Consider the following 18,727-nt stretch of genomic DNA (forward strand, 5'->3'; position numbering starts at 1 on the left):
GGGTCATGGGTGTATGTGTTAAGGGGGGGAGGTATGTGTGTGTGAAGGGTGGGTTAGGCTTTTACCGTGTACGTTTTAATGATTAGTGTCCTGGTGAAAATAGAAATTCAAAACAAAGGGATTGGAATCTTGACCAAACAGAAAATAAGCACATCAGCAGCCATAACACTACGCAGCTTGTCCACGACACATCGACAGCGAGACTGCATGAAGTGTGATTTACTCTGCATTTTCTAAATTTAAGCACAGACCGTGACAAACCAATTTTTTGCTTTTCTGAATCGATGATCATGTTGACGAGTTTGAATTGTTTTTTTAGCGATTCTTGAAGAATCGTAACATCCTTATGCTGAAGTCAAGATAAGCCTAAACAGGCGAGATGCAGCAGATGTCAATCTTCACGTCCAACCCACATTTCATTCACAGAGGAAGCAACATTGTTTTGGGAGAGCTGAGGCCAAAGCGCTGAGCTCAAGGGAGCCAGATTTAGGTTACATCCTCATCTGAACTCGTTCCTCATTCTGTATGGCTGAGAGCTTCAGGATTTTGTCTCCTTCTATTTCAGCTTTTACCGAACAAGGGATTTTCTCCAGAAGCCTGTCCTCAAAGTCAGTTCCCTGCTGGATCCCCAGAGCTTCTGCAAGGACAGCAGACTTCACGGAGAAAGTTTGAGCCACCTCGTCTCTAACAGCTTCAAGCTCCGTCTGCAGCTTCCTTGCTTTTTTAATGCCGATGATTTCCAATTGGACAATCTGGAGGGTGGCGCATTTCAACTGGAACAGAAGCAAGCAGAGATTTCATTCAGTAACGTGGACAGAAAACAGTTTTCTCCTGGAAAAAAGTAAGTTTGGAGCCTCAAACAATAAAAACTAGGGATGTCCCGATCCGATCAAGTGATCAGAAATGTGGCTTAATCACGTGATTGATGACTTGATAGAAATCAGACTTTGTCCCCCGATCAGGATCGGACATTTCATTTAATCTTACTATGATCAGCGCTCTATATTTCAAGCTTATTATTCCAGATAAATACTCCTCTATACTCCTTCCGGCACTCACCAAGAGCGGACGCTTTTCTCTGAGCTCCTTTGTCTATCTCTCAACAAGGCTCTTTGTCTCGTCTCCCCAGTCTTTCTGTAACTACTCTCAGTTTTTCTCACTTTCAAGAAACATGGATCTGATCTGCTGAGCTGCGAATGCGATTGACCAAACTTTCTCCACCATGCGAGGTGGGAAAGCGGATCCTACCTGCCCAGGGGGCACGTCTGCGGCTGGATCCTTGGGGCAAATGGAGAATTTTCTGCCTGTTGCAACTCTCTCTGGAAGATGTTGAAGATGTTTACATCATTGGATTACTGGTATCCAGCTTTCTGCTGATTGAAACTGGTGGAACCTGGATGTACCGGAACGTGGCGAAGTGGCTCTCAGACAAAGGCGGACTGGGAGTGCTTTGCGCTGAGACACAAAGAGATGTACAGACTCAGACTGATAAATTGAATGGACTGGAGGCCAAGATCGATGCTCTGTCTGAAAAAAGACAGAATTTCTGTTTCTTTTTAATGTGAAGCTCTTCGTGCTGCAGACAGACAGACGGCTACACAGCAGCTGCTAACTGTGCTAACTGCTACATGCTAGCGCCGTGATTTAACTCCTTAGGACCCGAGCTGTCCTTTGATATGCATGTTTTATTTCTCTGACAGAGAAATAAAAGTTAAGAAAATTAACTACTGTGGTAATAAAACCGAAAATGTGATGTCTTAAGAACTTAAAAAAGAATAACTTAATCTTTAAAAAAATAAATAAATAAAAAATAATAAATGGAAACTAATATTAATATCAGCTAGTCATAAACACTCATCAAATTCATGCTAAAACATCAGTCATAATTTATTTTTAAGAATTTTACATGACGACAGGAATCATATTTAGTCAAAAATGTTCAATAGCTCTAAAGATGTTAAAGCTAAAGTCACTAAACTTTCTCATGTGACTAATTATCACTTATATAATAAGACAATTTTTATTCCACCTTTATTTCCCTAGTTTATATTTGCTCTATTTTTACTTGTTCATTAAAGCTACTTCACAGAAGTGTTCAATTTAAGTTTTTAATGATAAAAGAAGGTAAATGAAATATAAATAAGGGACAAAAAAAATGTGTTTATTAAATTTGTTTATGTTTTAAATGTGTTTCAAAAGTATCGGATCGGGACTCGGTATCGGCAAATACACAAAATTGAAGGACTCGGAATCGGATCGGGCCCAAAAAAAATTGATCGGGACATCCCTAATAAAAACCAGAAATCTTTCTTTCTAAGGAAAACAAACTTTAGCTTGTGGTTCCAAGTCAGGAACGAATAAGAACTCAGACAAATCCTTGGACTAAAGAAAGGAAGCATGATTCATGCAGAACGCTACCTTGAAGATTCTAGTGGAGTCTGTGGAGTTCAGTGAGACGGTGCCACGGTAGTGATTGGTCATCACGTTGGTCACCTTGACCGTGTCTCCCACAGAAACACCTTTGAGGTGCTGGATGTTTTTTTTACCCCACAAAGTGAGGTCGATTGAGTCGGTGCTGTCTTCAAGTTTAAACTTTTGTATATTTTTTTCGGTTTGGTTTTTCTTTATCACAACTGACTCAATTTTCCCAATCTGGAAAATGAAAACAAGATAAAGGGATTGAAAAACAACAGATTGTAGTAGCCAAAAGACCACAGAGGAACTGATTGAAAAATGAAAATTAATTAAAAAAAATATAAAAAAGTACCTCTGTCACAGTTCCTTCTACACTGACTCTCTTCTTCTTATCCAAAAGTTTGATCTCGTCGATGGAGACAGCTGGATCCTGTCCATGAGTCAGCATCCGAGCCTTCAGCTCCAGCTTTTTAGGAACATCAAGCTTACCTGCCCTTGAAGTCTTGCTTTTTGTGGTGAATATCATGTTTTCCTCCACGATCACGTTTCTGAAGTTGTAGAAGTGACCCTTTTTAAAAAAATGAAATGCCTTTTCTCCGTACACCATCACTTCGATGCAGCCGCTGTCATCAGCGATTGCCAAGCAGAACTTTTCCTTGGTGTTGGCTTCACATGAACGCAGGACAAATTTCTCCACAACTTTTCCCACAACGATTTTCTGACTGAGATCAACGCCATTCTGTAGCTCTGCGATCGGTTTCCTCTGCACAAACCCAGATTTTAAATGCATTAAGACCAAAGGAAGAGCTCAGAAAAAGAAGGAAATTAAAGAATTTGTTTTACCCAGGAGGACGATGGTTGCACCTGGAAAGAAGGGATTACAAATGTATTTAGATTCTTTTTACTCAACTTAAAACAGAAAAGCCTCATGACAGCTGACATGAAAGCATAACCAGTCAATTAAAAGCTAAACTGAAGATTTTAAGCTTCAAACAGAGTATGTTCCTCTGTAAAAACATCAGCTTCCCCTTCTCAAACCTGAAACTTTGGCCCAATCCGAATAATTCTCTTTCCTCCTACCCTTCCATTTGTTGAGGCATTTGTAGTGAAAGGGGTGCCTAAAACAATGTTTTAAAGGATCAGCCTTTGCTGTAGGGAGCTCTGTATCCCTCCACTGCGAGGGTGAACCACATTGCACTCGAGGAGAAGGGCTTTTCTTTACGTGGGTGCGCTCGGAAGCACAAAAGTTTACATTTAAATGTAAGTGATGACTTTTTGTTGAAGCATGAACTTTTTAAAAAGGACTGTAGAAGACAAAGTCACAGTTTTTCTGCAGCTTGTGCATCACGTCAGTGTGACTGACACTAAAGGGGTTCATTTTTAAAAACATGCTCTTTGGCTACACAAATGAAATCAAATGATGAAAACAAAATCACAAAGAACATTTCAATTTCACACTTTGAGTGATGTGTTACAGATGAGAGATTAATTGATATTTTTATTTAAACACAGGGAGTCATGTGATCACTTTGATGCCTCTCCAAACACATTTCCTTTAGCTTTAAAGTCCCACTCCAACTATATTTTTCTTTTATTGCAAACGTGTTCCCTGTGGTGTTTTATAATTTTGGCGCTTTTAACCAAAATCAAAAAGCCTCTGTCGTGTTGTAAGACATATTTTCTGCAGAGCGGCAGCAGTTCACCAAAAATGTACCTCTAAGTTGTGGGCGGAACCGTTAGTAACCCTACGCTGATATCCCAGCATTCCTTCATCTAAACAGGGGTCACAACATGGTGTCCGCATGCTGCTAGCAGGCACCATGTTGCCCCCAAGGATCACACAAGTTGCCCACAGGGCTCTCAAAAATAGCACAACTCACTTATGAGCTGCGTCTAAAATTACATTTTATTCTGTTGCTATTTTTTAAAATTACACTTGCATTTACAAAGGTTTAAAAACGAAAATGTTCTTAAAAATATGTTCATGATACATGAACTTTAGATAAGTTTAGGTGACCCCTGACCTACTCCAGATCAAAGATCATCATTTTGTTAAAAATGCTGCAGATTTGGTCATTAGTTCAAAATGTGATAAGATTTGTTTACAAATATGTATGTTTTTCTTTAACATTACATAACTGATAAGCATGGTACAAAATAGTGAAAATGGGACATTTTTCCTATGAAATGTAAGTGATCATCTGAAAATGTAACAATTACTGAGACGAATAAAGTGCTAAATATTGATATCTGTTTCCTAGCTCGTTGTCATTGTTGATAATTACGGTGAGAAATCAGTGTCTTTAATATTAAAATATTGAGGAGTTTCATTAATCATTATTAATAATGCATAACTAAATTCAAACTAAGTAAATTTGTTATTTCGAAATGGTAGCCCTTCGTATGACTCAGTACCCATGAAGTAGCTCTGAGTTTCAAAAAGGTTGGTGACCCCTGATCTGCAATTTAGCTCCTCACAACCCCAGCCTAACATCACCATAGCAAAACCTTTTAAAAAATGGCAAAATCTATGGTAATTATCCAGCTTTACAGTTTGGATCCAGATTCCAGCTCAGACGAGGAAAATAAAGACGTTAATGGATCTATTTGTGTGCAATAGGATGTATCAGAATTGGAGCGGAGCTGGAAAACTTTGGCCCAACTTATCAGTTGGTAGTGCTAAAACTGCAGTTCTAAAATCTAAAATTTCTAAAATCTTAATTTCAGTCATATACAAAAGTGCTACAAGAACATTAAAAACACCCTTTTCATGGGAGTGGGTCTTTAGCTGATTCTAAACCTATGAGAGAGAGACCTGTGAGATCTCTGAAAGTGAATTCTAGAAGTCCTACCTCATCAAGCTGAGGGCTCTTCAGATCACCTTTGAAGAAAAAAAGAAAAGTCAGTGAGTTTCTCCAATGTTTACCTAAATGTCCAGTTTATACTTCACAATGACCAGCCATTGCATCAATTGCATCCATAATCGCGTGGTAAAGTTTATACTAATGTTGGCTGCATTGATTGCGATTGTCCGCAATAACTACGACAAATCTCTTAATGGTGTTTGAAGTTTTCAAACGATTATCTAGTTGTCTCTCCACATCTCTGTGCTCCTACATGGAAGTATCATAGAGTTTAGGGCTACCACAATTAGTCGATTAGTCATGACTACATCAACTATTAAAATTGTCGACAACAAATTAAATGGTCAACATGTCATTTTTTGTTTCCTCCTGATCTCAAAACTACGGTGCACGCTTTCTAATCCCCCATCTGCCATTCTCTTTGACACACATGTGCAGTAGTGTTAATCCAGCTCAGTAGTGATGTCACAGAAGTTATAGGAAGGCCCTGGTACCATAACAATACGCCAACGGAGCTTGAAAGAGTGGGAAACAAAAAAAAAAAAAAAGGAAAAGTCTAGTGCAATAACTGCAAGACAGACACAGAACTTGTGTTCAATGGCAGCTAACTGCGATGCATGAGCACCTCAAGAGGAAGTACGTTCTGACTATGGATAATAACTAGAGAGAACTGGACAGAATATCCTCTCCCCCCTCGCATTCCAAACAGGAAGTACCTGCTGGTCCCAGGAAGCCCGAATTCAATTGACTTTCTATAGAAAAAGAAAGTAATTCTGTTTATCAGAATAACCATTTTTGCTCTAGAGTCTCTTTTTAACATGTTCTTGCTAAATCTATCTTTTTCAGGATATATTTTCTTCAGCACAGGTTATTCAAGTTACAAACTGGCCAATCAGATGCCTCAATAAGAGCATGTAGTGCCCACTGGCCCCACCTCGAAAGTTCAAAACGTTTGAACTCAACTCAAGCCCAATTTAAGTGGGAGGGGTTTGGCTTTCTAAACAAACTCACTCCTGGGTGGTGAAAGAGATGATGACTCAGACCAACTCGGATCAATCACTGCTTACTGACGTCGTCTGGTCCAATGATAGCGACGGTTCAGTCGCTGAAGAATGGCGACTGAATTGACTTCATTTTGTTGGGACCGGAGGTAAGGCGTTTTCTATGGGTCACATCACCCCAATGTTTTGTTCTGTTTTATCTGCATCCAGAGTTGTTGTTTTTTTTAATGTATAGGAATATCTTGAGTTCAAAGATGTCATTAATGTTTTGCTTTGATAAATAGGTCTCAGTGAGAAATTTTTTTGTTTATGTTTTGAAATACTTCATATATCTTTCATGAAACATATGCTTTGAAGCTTTTGAAAGAAATGAGAGCTTTTATTTAGTTTGTTCCTGTTGATTCAAATTGCCAACCTCATTTGACTGAAGTCTTGTTTTAGCGCCTGAAGGAAAGAAGCTGCATGATTTATTGAAGGTTTAATAAATTGTCTGAATTGTCTTGAATTTCAGTTATCATATACCCTAAACACTTATTTACAATTCAAAGCTAGTGGTGGTTAAGATGTGTGTTTTAGATCCAGTTTATGCGTGATCCGATCAGTTGAATAATCGGAAAAATTAATTGGTGATTAGTCCACTATTAAAGTAATCGTTTGTGGTAGCCATAATAGAGTTTACAGTATTTCCTAACTTCTTTCAATACAATTTCATCATCAGCAATGTAAAATATTTCTTTCTGGACACAGTTTGAGTCTGCTTTGAGGCATGTATACTGCCTCACTCACTTAATGTCTTTTTAATTCGTATTTTTACTGGATTAGTAGACTAAATTAGTAGACTAAATGAAACTGGAATGAATGTAATCAGACAGCTGGTGAGAAATATAAGGCCTATTTAAAAGGGTAACAGGGTAATCATGGAATGTTGGCGCTTACTTAACCTCCCGCTTTCTTGTGTGTTTGAACAGCAAATGTGTAAATTCACCATCTTTTTTTAACCAAAGAATCATTGGAAACTTCAACAGAGTATCAGGGCCACCAAAAAAATAAAAGAAAAATGTCAAGACTTAAAGACGTAAATTTATGATTTTTTTTTTCTTGTAAAATTACAACTTTAAATCTTGTAAATGTGTTTTCTTTTCTTGTAAATTAATTATTTTAAATCAAATTAATTTGCAAGATTTAAAGTCAAGTTGGGCCTACAGTCCTAAACACTGTGTGCAGCAGCAGACAGGCCCAACTGTCAAAGCCTTTTGAATTTCAAAAGGTAAGGTGATTGTTTAAACGTTACAAATGTTTGGAAGTTCCTTTGTTTGATCTACTATTTAGTATTTAATTTATTTTGCAGGATCTCTGCAGATACCGTTGATGAAGCCATCAGTATCCTGCGGCTGTCCACTTCCAGTCATTTCTTCTTCCACAAATGAGAAGTTCTCCTCTTCTGTAAAGTCTTAGTGATGCTTCCATCTGAACTTTGGTTCTTTCTCGTAAATTTATGACTTTTTTCTCATAAACCTATTACTTTTTTTCTTGTAAATTTATTACTAGGTTTTTTAAGAACACAATAGAAAAAAAGAAATTGTAATCTCTATATAAATTTTGACAATTGACTAAATTAACTATTTGATACTAAAAACAAATATTTAGCATAAATGCATAAAACAAATAAAAAAAGAACTAGCTAATAATATTTCATTTTTTTCAATTTTTAACTCTATAGATTTTAAGCTTTTTCTTTTAACGCATTTGAAGTGAAAAAAACACAAAACACTGCAACCACAACCCAAAATACAAGTTAAAATGAGCAAAACCAATAAAGAGAAGACTTTTATTCACAACAGTTGGCATTAAGAAATACCAAGTGTACCAAGGAGCTGACCTGGTTTCCTCTGTTTAAGGATATAATGATTCAGTCAAGCCCCGACGAAATGGAAATCTGCATGGAAAGCTGTCGAATCGATTTTTAACATTTTCTACTTCGATGAACATCTTGATGAGTTTGAATCGGTTTTTAAGCGATTTTCGAAGAATCATTACATCCTTTCTTCTCTCAGTGATGATCTGCTCTGTTTTAGTGAAGATTTTCTCAGTTCTCAGGTGTCTGGACAGGTTGGTTGTGGAGTCATATAGAATATTTCCATCAGACTCCACACTCTTCCTTCATAGTTACAATAAAAGTCAAAAGGTTCCATTTCCCAATGTCTCTCATTTCCTTTTCATTTTGCGTTGATGTTGTCTCTTGTTACTTGTCATGTTCTTGGTCTCAACCCATGTGTTTAATGGGCTGATGCACATGTAATAAAATTAAGTTAGAAATGATAGAACAGAATTGACATGATAGACACTTCTCCATCGCTCACACGATAAGTTCGTCATATCGCCCAGCACTAATTAGCAGCAGTAGAAGCAAATATGGGTGTTCTAAGATCCTTTTTAAAACAGAGACCTTAGCAGACACACGTACTTTGGAAACAACCCCTGGGATGTGATCATGTCATTATAACTGAAGGAGAAACTTTCTCTGGAGGGGAGAGGAAGTCCCAGCACTGGTTTCAAACCCCAACACGTCCTAGAACCATAGCAGCACTGCTCTGATAGTGACCAGGTCTAAACTCCTGTTCAACTCAGCTGCTGGCTCATGATTGGTCAGAAATCGACACCGGCGGACTGACCTGGTTCTTTGTTTTTGCCAGAAGAATCAGACACCACCTGGTTCTTCTTGGAGCCTGTCAAAGAAACGATCATGATGAGAAAGTCCTCACACTGTTTGTTATCAAAGTGAAGAAGCAGAAAGTTGATTCAAACTTTAAAGGATTTAAATTCTCCTACCAGCTGCAGATTTCTGCTGCCTGATCTTCAGTCCTGTCTTGGGGTTTGCCTCCAGTTTCTTCTTCTTCCCTGCAGAATTCATCACATGTGAAACCTGTCACTTACACAAATACAGACAACAAGTAACTTTTTATTTTAATATGCTAAAGATCAAAAAACATTTTCTTTTCTTACAGCAAGTTTACAGAGTACAGGGGTTCCTCGCTGGAACAGTTTACCTTTCACTGTTTCGTCATATCGCCCAGCACTTATTAGCAGCAGTAGTAGCAAATATGGATGTTCTAAGATCCTTTTTAAAACGGAGACCTTAGCAGTTACATGTGCTTTGGAAACAACCCCTGGGATGTGATCATGTCATTATAACTGAAGGAGAAACTTTCTCTGGAGGTGAGAGGAAGTCCCAGCACTGGGAGACCAGAGCTAGGATCTCTCCCTCATGTGGGCATCCCTAAGGCTTCTTCTTTTTTCCTGACTGAGGTTTTTTAAGAGGTTTCCTTACAGGGAGGGAGGGTCTAAGGGCAGGGATAACCTTTAATTTAGTCTGTTTAGTTTTTAGCATTGTTCAGATTTTATGACTAATTCTCTGCATCTGTAAAATTATCTGCATGAAGCGCAATGAGGCAAATTTCCTTTGTGATTTTTAGCTATATAAATAAAATTGAATTGAAAAATTGAATTGGTATTAAACCCTACCCCGTCCTAGAACCATAGCAGCACTGCTCTGGACAACCAACAGCAACCAGCTGATAGTGACCAGGTCTAAACTTAAGTTCTAACTCAGCTGCTGGCTCATGATTGGTCAGAAATCGACACTGGCGGACTGACCTGGTTCTTTGTTTTTGGCTGAAGAATCCGACACCACCTGTTTCTTCTCTGAGCCTGTCAAAGAAACGATCATGATGAGAAAGTGCTCAGAGAGTTACCTTTTGTTTACAGCCATAGTGAAGAAGCAGAAACTTAAAGCTTTGGATTTAAATTCACAAACCAGCTGCAGAGTTCTGCTGCACGATCTTCAGTCCTGTCTTGGGGTCATCCTCCAGTTTCCTCTTCTTCCCTACAGAATTCATCACATGTGTAATCTGTCACTTACACAAATACAGACAACAAGTAACTTTTTATTTTAATATGCTAAAGATTAAAACTTCAAATCTGGAACAAAAAAAAAGTTTTTTGTTCGTACAGCTTCAAGTTTACAGAGTACAGTGGTTCCTCGCTGGAACTCAGTTTGCCTTTCACTGTTTCACAGAGTTATTCAAGTGCATGTTTTATTTATGTATTTTTAGTGGAGCAGCTTAGTGTCATTTTTAGCCAGAATCGTTCAGTTGATGATACAAGAATGAAATTCGGTACAGTTATAGTCTCTGGGTCTAGTTACAGGAAAAAAGTGCAAGCCACACAAAAATCCAATATGGCCGCCATTTTTTTCAAGATGGCCGCCATGGCAGTAAAGTTGGCAGAATATCATAAAAATAGTTTACTTGATGATGTTTTTAATGGTTTTTTGCCCCGAAAATGGACTGCTAATGCCAGGGTGGCAGTGAGGATGAGCTCTTTCTGCCTAAAAAATGCCAGTTAATATCCCTGTAATGTTTAGCAATAAAAACCTAATTTTACCTGATGAAGTACTCATATTTTTTCAATGTAACTCATTACACCAACAACCTTTGGTGGCCATCTTGGAAAATGGCCGCCATTTTGGAATTTAAAGTGGCTAGCACTTTTTTCTTAAAATTTGGTGTCTTATAAGTACTTCAGCAGCCAAATTTCATGCTTGTATCATAAAATGAACGATTTTTTGAGTTAGCTGCTCCACTATTTTTGACAGTGCATTCTGTTCTGCATTTTGATCGGCTGTAAACCATTTATATCCATTTCCTCCATGCTGTGTCTGTAACACAGTGGAGAGCTGGTTCAGCAGATGATAGTGGACTGAAAAAGATGGCGCCGATGTTCATGTCATGCCGTCTGCCTGTCGTTCAACTTTTTATTGTTTTTAATTTGTTAGTGCAAAATACTGGCACAGTCCTAAAGTACGACAGAGGTACACTTTTGGATTTAAATGTTTTTCTCCACCCAGCTTGTCGGATTGATTGAATTATATGCCAGTGGACCCTGTCTGCATCAGAGTACCGGCGTTTCTTTGTCGGACAGCTGTTTTTCGCTGCAGCAGCAGGTATCAGCGGCGTCGGGGGAGGCGAAGTACGAGAATCATTCGCCTCCGTGCCAGCTGTCATGAACAAAACGTTTATCCTGAAAGACTTTTTTTTTAATGCTCAGAGGTTAAACTTTCTAAGGGTTTGTGGAAAGTTGGATCCCACCTGGTCAATCAGGTGTTTTGCTGGAACTTTTACCTGATAACTGGTTGTGCTTTAATGTTTCAAGTGTGTCTGTGGGCAGAAGTGGTGGGCTTATTTGCACTTTTAGGTCACATTTCAATTTTAGACTCCTTTCACCACCATTACATTATGACTCCTTTGAGTTTTGTCTTTTTGATTCAGGGCCATCTTCTACTTTCTTAGAACTTTTGATTTATCGTCCTCCTAAGTTTTTAGCAGATTTTTCTGAATTGCTGTACACTTTTATGCCTAAATGTGAGCATGTATTGATTTTAATATTCATATTTGCTGTCCAGACAAAACGCTTGTTAAAAACTTTTTTGATGTGTTGGATTATTTTAATTTTGTGCAGTGGATTTCTGACCCATCACACAGTCATGGACATACGCTGGAGTTAGCATTGTCTTTTGGGTCTTCTATAACCTCTGTCGAGATTGTGAAGACAGCCTTTTCAGATCACTCATTAGACTTTATCTTGCCACTCAGAATTGTCCCCAAACCTGCTCCTGTCAGATAGGTGCTCGGGTTGGATGAAGAAAAAGCTGCTGAATTTTCTGTTCTGCTTTCGTTAGAATGACCGAGCTTATCTTCATTCCAGATCATTACCAACTCTTTCCTCCTTCAGTTTGAACTGTTGTGTGCTCAAACCTTGGTTGAAATTGCCCCTTTCACCTGTAGAAAACCAAGACGCATGCCTGAACGCTGGATCTCTTAAAGAAATGCGCGCCTGCAGGAAAGCTGAAAGAAAACTGAAAAAGGATGGACTCCAAATTTCTAACGATCTTGTTAGAGACAAACTCTACCTGTATAATGAAGCTGTCAGAAAAGCTAAAAGATAATTTTATTCTGATGTTATTTCTTCTGCTTGGGGAGATCAACGCATCCTTTTTAAGACATTAGGCTCAGTTCTGGACTCAGATAGAAATGAAAATCTTTTGGATTTTTTTTTTTTCAGAAAGTCTTTGCAGTAATCAGACCAGCAGTTTTAAATATTGTGAATTCTAGTCTTGCTTCCAGTCAGGTCCCACTCAGTTTTAAACAAGCGGTAATGAGGCCACTGTTGAAAAAACAAGGCCAGGATCCTGCACTTCTTTCAAATTATAGAACAATTTCCAGTCAGGGTTCAGGTCTGGACACAGCTCAGAGACTGCTATTTTAAAAATGTTTAATGATGTTTTGCTAACAACAGATGCAGTTCATCTTGTGGTTCTTTTATTATTGAATCAATCGGCAGCTTTTGATACAGTGGATCACGAGATTTTGATTGGTCGACTGGAAAATTGGGTGGGGTTTCTGGTGAAGCTCTACAGTGGATGAGGTCTGATCTCACTGACAGGTCTTTCAGTGTTAGCATGGGCCCTCACTCCTCCAAGTGTTACCCCCTGAGGTGGGGAGTTCCTCAGGAGTCAATGTTTTTTTCTTTTTACATGCTACCCCTGGGAATGCTGCTTGATAAGCATAAGATGGATTTCCATCTTTATGCTGACGACTGCCAAATTCATCTCCCTATACACAAGGGTTCTGACCACACAGTTAAGGCAATAACTGACTGCCTTGATGAAGTCAGGTTGTGAATGTCGGCTAACTTTCTTGGGCTTAATGAAACAAAACAGAAGTAATTTTGCTTTCCCCCAGTGGTGGAAAGGACCACAGTCTTGATCTCCTCTCGCTCGCCCCGTTTGAACAGTCTGTGATTTCTAACCTTGGAGTGAAACTTGATGCCACCTTGAAAATGGACCTCCAAATAAAGGCTGAGAGTAGGTCCTGCCTTTTTCAGCTGCAACATTTGGACAGGATTTAGTTGTTTGTTTTAATCCAAGTCAAATCTTGAAATTGTGACACATGCCTTTGTGTTGTCTAGGCGGAATTATTGCAGCTCCTTTTATGGTGGGTTGCCCAAAGCTGCAATAGCCAGGCTGCAGCTGGTGCGAAATGCAGCAGCCAGATTTATTAATGGCACAAAGAAGTTTGACCACATAACCCCAATCCTGGTTTCATTGAACTGTATGTCTGTGCGGTCCTCGATTTCTATCAAAATTCTTGTTTTTAAGTCATTGACAGGTTCTGCTCCTTCTTACATCGCTATTCTGCTGTTCAAATATTCCCCTCTTAAGTCCTTGTGCTCTGCAGACCAGTGTAGGTTACTGGTTCAGAGGAGCAAATGTAAGTTCCTGGGGAAGGGTGCATTTGCTGTGCTGGCTCCCTAACTCTGGAATCAATTATCACCGGTATAAGATAAGTTACAACTTTGGAGATTTTTAAAGCCAAACTGTTCCTCCATTATAGTGCTAAAGTATCTGTCTAGCTGCCTTTTTATTCCTATTTTATTGATAGTAATATTTGTTTTAAATTAGTTTTTATATCTTTTATGCTTTTTATGTCTTTTATGTTTTTTTATTATACTGCTCTGCCTTTCTTGTGAACAGCACATTGGGCCTTCTTGGCTGGTGGTGGAAGGTGCTTTATAAATGAATAAATGAAATGAATTGAAGAAGCAGAAACTTAAAGCTTTGGATTTAAATTCACCAACCAGCTGCAGAGTTCTGCTGCAGCATCCTCCCTCCTGTCTTCGGGTCAGCCTCCAGTTTCCTCTTCCTCCCTGCAGAATTCATCACATGTGAAACCTGTCACTTACACAAATACAGACAAGTAAACTTTTCACTTTATTTTTCTAAGGATAATAACTTCAAATCTATTTCAACTGAGGCCAAAAACCATAGTACAGCTGCCTCCATGCTTCAATAATTAGTTGAGGGTTTTTAATGCTGGTTTATTTTGAAAAAGTGCGTGTTTTGAACTCCCGTTTCAGCTCATCTTTAGGTGCTGCTGCTCTGTTAGACAGGATGATGAAATCTGCTGTGATTGTTTAGTTTGCTTAGAGGGATCTACAGTAACTGCCCTGATCTAGTTCACAGGGTTAAAGGCTCTTAAATAGGGCTGTGGGTTGTTACTTAGGTGTCGATCCGATCTGAAAGTTCTGCAACTCATTAATTTCTGAGAATTACATATTTGCGCAAAGTCAGTATAAAAAGTATTTTTTTCCCACAACAGAATAAGCTGATTCACGTTGATTACATTCACACTTCACTCCTATGCAGAGCAGCATATCAGCACGAGGCTGCGTCGCTTCACTTCAGAATTCACTGGAATACATTCATTTTGTAAACTATTGAAGAGTTACCATAACCAAATAACTGCAAACACTGGAGCTGAAGCTCTGATGTTAAGGATAATTCTTTTTCTTTTTTTCCCCTCAGAACTCAAGTCTCAATTTTTGAACAGAAAAAAAAGCTTTCGCTAGTTTTACTTTGAAAACAGGAAGCTTCACCAACAAGAAGATTACTTCTGGTGACAGTAGCGCTGCCACTGATACGAGTGCTGCACATTTGGCTTTGTTTTAGTTCATAAAATTAAAATCCAACATTATTCTGCATTTCATTCTCAATCACGAATCAGCGATCGTGGATGTCGCGAATATTTATACTAACATTTTTGAGAGCAGATTGTGAGTATCTGAGTGCTTGGACACTCGGACTCTTAAAGAGGCCCTACCATGAAAATTCTACTTTTTGAGGTTTTAAAAGCAATTTATTGTTCATTCCTCACTATAAAGAACCCCAAAATGGTATTTTGATCTTTTCATGCATTTAAGAGTAATCCTCTAAAAACCTGCACTGTCTGCAGCAGCCCCTCCCATACCCACAAAAACGAGCGCGTGGAAACGTGCTGACGTCAACGTGATACCAACTGCTCCCTCCTGGAAAAATCTGTGCTGCAAGCTCCGCCCCCCGACTGGCAAGCATTTGCAGACTGCAGCACATCCATTTTTCTCTTCTGTTTCGACCCGCCCCCGTAGCTTCTGGCCAATGACTGAAGAGATCTTTAGTCACGTGGTTTTGTTTACAATGTTTGATCACGCTGAGGAGGCTCGGGGAGGTGGGCTCATGGATGACGTTGTTAAAGGACCGACAAGGAGCAAAAGGCGGAGGCTCAGAGATCAAGTCATTTTACTTCCAGGTATTAAAACAGTCCATAAAAATGACTCATGTTTCATACATAATTTGCTTTTTAGTGTCCTGAAAGTAATATATGATAATAAATATGGATATAGTTTTTTCGGAAAGGCTGAAGAAAATCACGGAATAGCCTCTTTAAACCGTTTTCAGTTTAAGCAGCTTAAAAAAGATTCAATGAAATAAACAATTTTACATAATATTGAAATGATCACAATTTATTTCAAACTCAATTCATGTTGTGCTTCATGTGTGATGGACCATTCCACACCTGTGCAGCGCTTTCTTACCAATTCACGAAGAATCGTTGCACAGTAACTTCACAGACACGTGCTTTGGAAACAACCCCTGGGATGTAATCATGTCATTATAACTGAAGGAGAAACTTTCTCTGGAGGGGAGAGGAAGTCCCAGCACTAGTTTCAAACCCCAACACGTCCTAGAACCATAGCAGCACTGCTCTGATAGTGACCAGGTCTAAACTCCTGTTCTAACTCAGCTGCTGGCTCATGATTGGTCAGAAATCGTCACTGGCGGACTGACCTGGTTCTTTGTTTTTGCCAGAAGAATCCGACACCACCTGGTTCTTATCAGAGCCTGTCAAAGAAACGATCATGATGAGAAAGTCCTCAGAGAGTTATCTTTTGTTTACAGCCATTGTGAAGAAGCAGAAACTTAAAGCTTTGGATTTAAATTCACAAACCAGCTGCAGAGTTCTGCTGCAGCATCCTCCCTCCTGTCTTGGGGTTAGCCTCCAGTTTCCTCTTCCTCCCTACAGAAATCATCCCATGTGAAACCTGTCACTTACACAAATACAGACAACAAGTACATTTTTCATTTTTGCAGCTAACAATCAGAACTTCAAATCTCTCACAACTGAGCCCCTCCTCATTTTAAAACTATTTTCACACCAAACACATATTTATGTATTATTCCGCAACGATCGACAGGTGCTACTGCTCACCTGTGGTTTTGTAGTGCTGTTTTATTTGTTGTTATTATGGGTAAGTAAATAAAAATATTACGCCATGTTTCTGTTACCAAGAAGTCCATTGTGGCCAACTGTCCTCTACCTCTCTCTCGTTGGTTGTGTTGAAACACCCCCCTTCAAGCTCTGTTGTTGGTCCACTACATTGATCTGTGTGTATATGTGTCTCAGTGTCAGTGTGTGTTTTTCATCTATACAGTCTGTTTATGTACACAAATATTGTTCGCGTTTGTTAGTAGCATTATTTTATTTAGGAATGTGGTTATATTTTGAAAACTGACTGGATTTTCTCATCTGTCTTGGCATTAGTACCTGCCAGAGTTCACGCGGATCACTCGCAGCTTGTGCAAAATATAAACCAGACACTGAAATGATCGCTGCATGGACCACAGCGCTTCACATCTGGTGTGAACTGCTACACCATAGGTTAACAAGGGCAACGAATAGAAACAGTCTGTTTTGCGTCAGGACCCAAAACACAGTGACTTTGAAAGGAATACACCAGGTTCAGAAAATGGAAGGGTTGAATTCTCCTGATAAGTGTGGGAACACTTCTCTTCCTCCTTAGATCATCCTTAAAGAGTTTAAGAGCTAAGACCGTCCTTGATACCCTGTCCTTGCACCTCCTCCAAAAGCCCCTTGGTGTACATTTACTGCACAGTTCTCACTTCCTGCACTAAGTTCTTCTATAAATTTGTATTTAACTTGATTTAAAGTTTTGGTTTTATAATCAGGTCTTAACCCTCACTCATGCTGCCTCACCTGCTTTTATCTTCTCCACAAAGGGGCGCAGCAGCTTCTGGACTGCAGAGTCCATCCTGGGAATCTCCTTCATTATACGATCGACCTCGAGGACAGACTTCTCCTCTCCATAATGCTCGATGATGGTCTGCGCCATCTGCGCCCTGGATTTGTCCTCCTTCTCTCTTTTTGGAATCTTTTTCAGAAGATGCAGCGTCTTCTCGTACTGCTGGTCATCCAGCTGCTCGAGGATTTTAATCAGAGTCAACTTCCATTTTTCTGCTGAAACATCCAAAGAAAGCATCAAGTTCAATGAGGGGAAAAGCAAAAGAGCTCCAGCGCTCCCTGGTGCCCTGATTTATTACTGCAGGAGAAAAGTAAATCAGGATTCTAAGCTTGGGTTTTGTGAAGTGTTTGTCATGATCCGTTATCCCCGTCAGTCTCACCGTGTTCAGGTTAAATCATCCACAGCTGTCTTTATTTAGTTAATCAACTACAGTGTATTTAAGTGTCGGCTTCACAGGTCATCTTCTCTGCTATGTTTGGCACCATTTTTGTTTTGCCTATGGATTATGTCATGCTTCAGGTTAGGTATATGTTTTAAGTTCCTGTCACCAAGCCTGGTCTCCTGCATTTTGGGTCCACCACCACGTCCTGACAGAATGACCCGACACTAATGATGTGACGTTCTGTATCGAGACTTGGAGGCGTGTGTCAAGTAGTGAAGGAGGGGCTTCTGCGAAGCGCATTTTGAGGGGAGGAGCCAAAACTGATGACTTCTGAAGCTTCACTACCTGGCTGTAATATGTGACTGATTTATGAAGTGGTTCAGACTGTACCACGAGTCTTGACAGAGGCGTGAATCCTGCAGGCTCCATTCATAATGTGGGTGTTTGATGGACAGATATGGTCTGTGAGTTTGGACAGAGGTCGAGACAGTTTGGAGAGAGTCTGGAGATTTACAATAACAAAATTAATAATATTAAAACAAATATTTTGTCCCTTAAACACACTGATCTGATCTCAATGTTAATAAAGTAGGACCATTGTCCAAACAAACCCTTCACCCTGTGACATTGCTTTGTCACATAGATATGCTTTGAGAAAACTATATATATATTTTACATTTTATTTTTCATTAAAGTACTTGTTTCACCCTTTAGAGACCAGAAGTGTTTGAATCAACCAACAATATTCAATTATGTCTCACTTCTTCATTCTTGGTGATTTAAGAAAAAAGTTCTGTAAACCAAGAAAAATATTATTAAACAAGCAAATTAGTTTAAATAGTCCCCAGTCTATTGAGGGTGACTGACAGAAATGAAAACAGCTGGTGATGATTAACATAAACTGAGTGACTGATATCACCGAAATCAAAAACACAACTGAAAAACCAAACTAAAGCACAGCATCCTTGCAGTCCCAAGTCATGTATGTAACTATGGCTCTATGAATCCCAGATGACCGCCAGAGTTTTAAAAAAAGAACTAATATAAAATAACATAATTGTTATGTTTTAAATCAACCCAAAATTATAAAT

General features: G+C 39.1%; 1 protein-coding gene across 4 annotated transcripts in view; it reads right to left on the bottom strand.

The window, feature by feature from the left end:
- Positions 1–204: 204 nt before the first annotated feature.
- Positions 205–18,727, bottom strand: part of LOC112142445 — a 46,146-nt gene continuing 27,623 nt past the window's right edge. For 2 of the 4 annotated variants that reach the window (XM_036215178.1, XM_036215177.1), the window contains exons 7-18: positions 16,162–16,230; positions 16,002–16,055; positions 13,976–14,044; positions 10,095–10,163; positions 9,935–9,988; positions 9,110–9,178; positions 8,953–9,006; positions 5,268–5,296; positions 3,259–3,279; positions 2,768–3,178; positions 2,419–2,652; positions 205–773 (exon numbers count right to left, since the gene is read on the bottom strand). In XM_036215178.1, coding sequence (XP_036071071.1) covers positions 492–773; positions 2,419–2,652; positions 2,768–3,178; positions 3,259–3,279; positions 5,268–5,296; positions 8,953–9,006; positions 9,110–9,178; positions 9,935–9,988; positions 10,095–10,163; positions 13,976–14,044; positions 16,002–16,055; positions 16,162–16,230 — 1,415 coding nt within the window. In that variant the 3' untranslated portion in view covers positions 205–491. Of the gene's footprint in view, positions 774–2,418; positions 2,653–2,767; positions 3,179–3,258; positions 3,280–5,267; positions 5,297–8,952; positions 9,007–9,109; positions 9,179–9,934; positions 9,989–10,094; positions 10,164–13,975; positions 14,045–16,001; positions 16,056–16,161; positions 16,231–17,208; positions 17,470–18,727 lie in introns of all 4 variants that reach the window. The other 2 variants (XM_024265834.2, XM_024265833.2) reach the window with 2 other exon arrangements.

This window comes from Oryzias melastigma, linkage group LG14 (assembly GCF_002922805.2).
Source record: "Oryzias melastigma strain HK-1 linkage group LG14, ASM292280v2, whole genome shotgun sequence".
Classification (NCBI taxonomy): domain Eukaryota; kingdom Metazoa; phylum Chordata; class Actinopteri; order Beloniformes; family Adrianichthyidae; genus Oryzias; species Oryzias melastigma.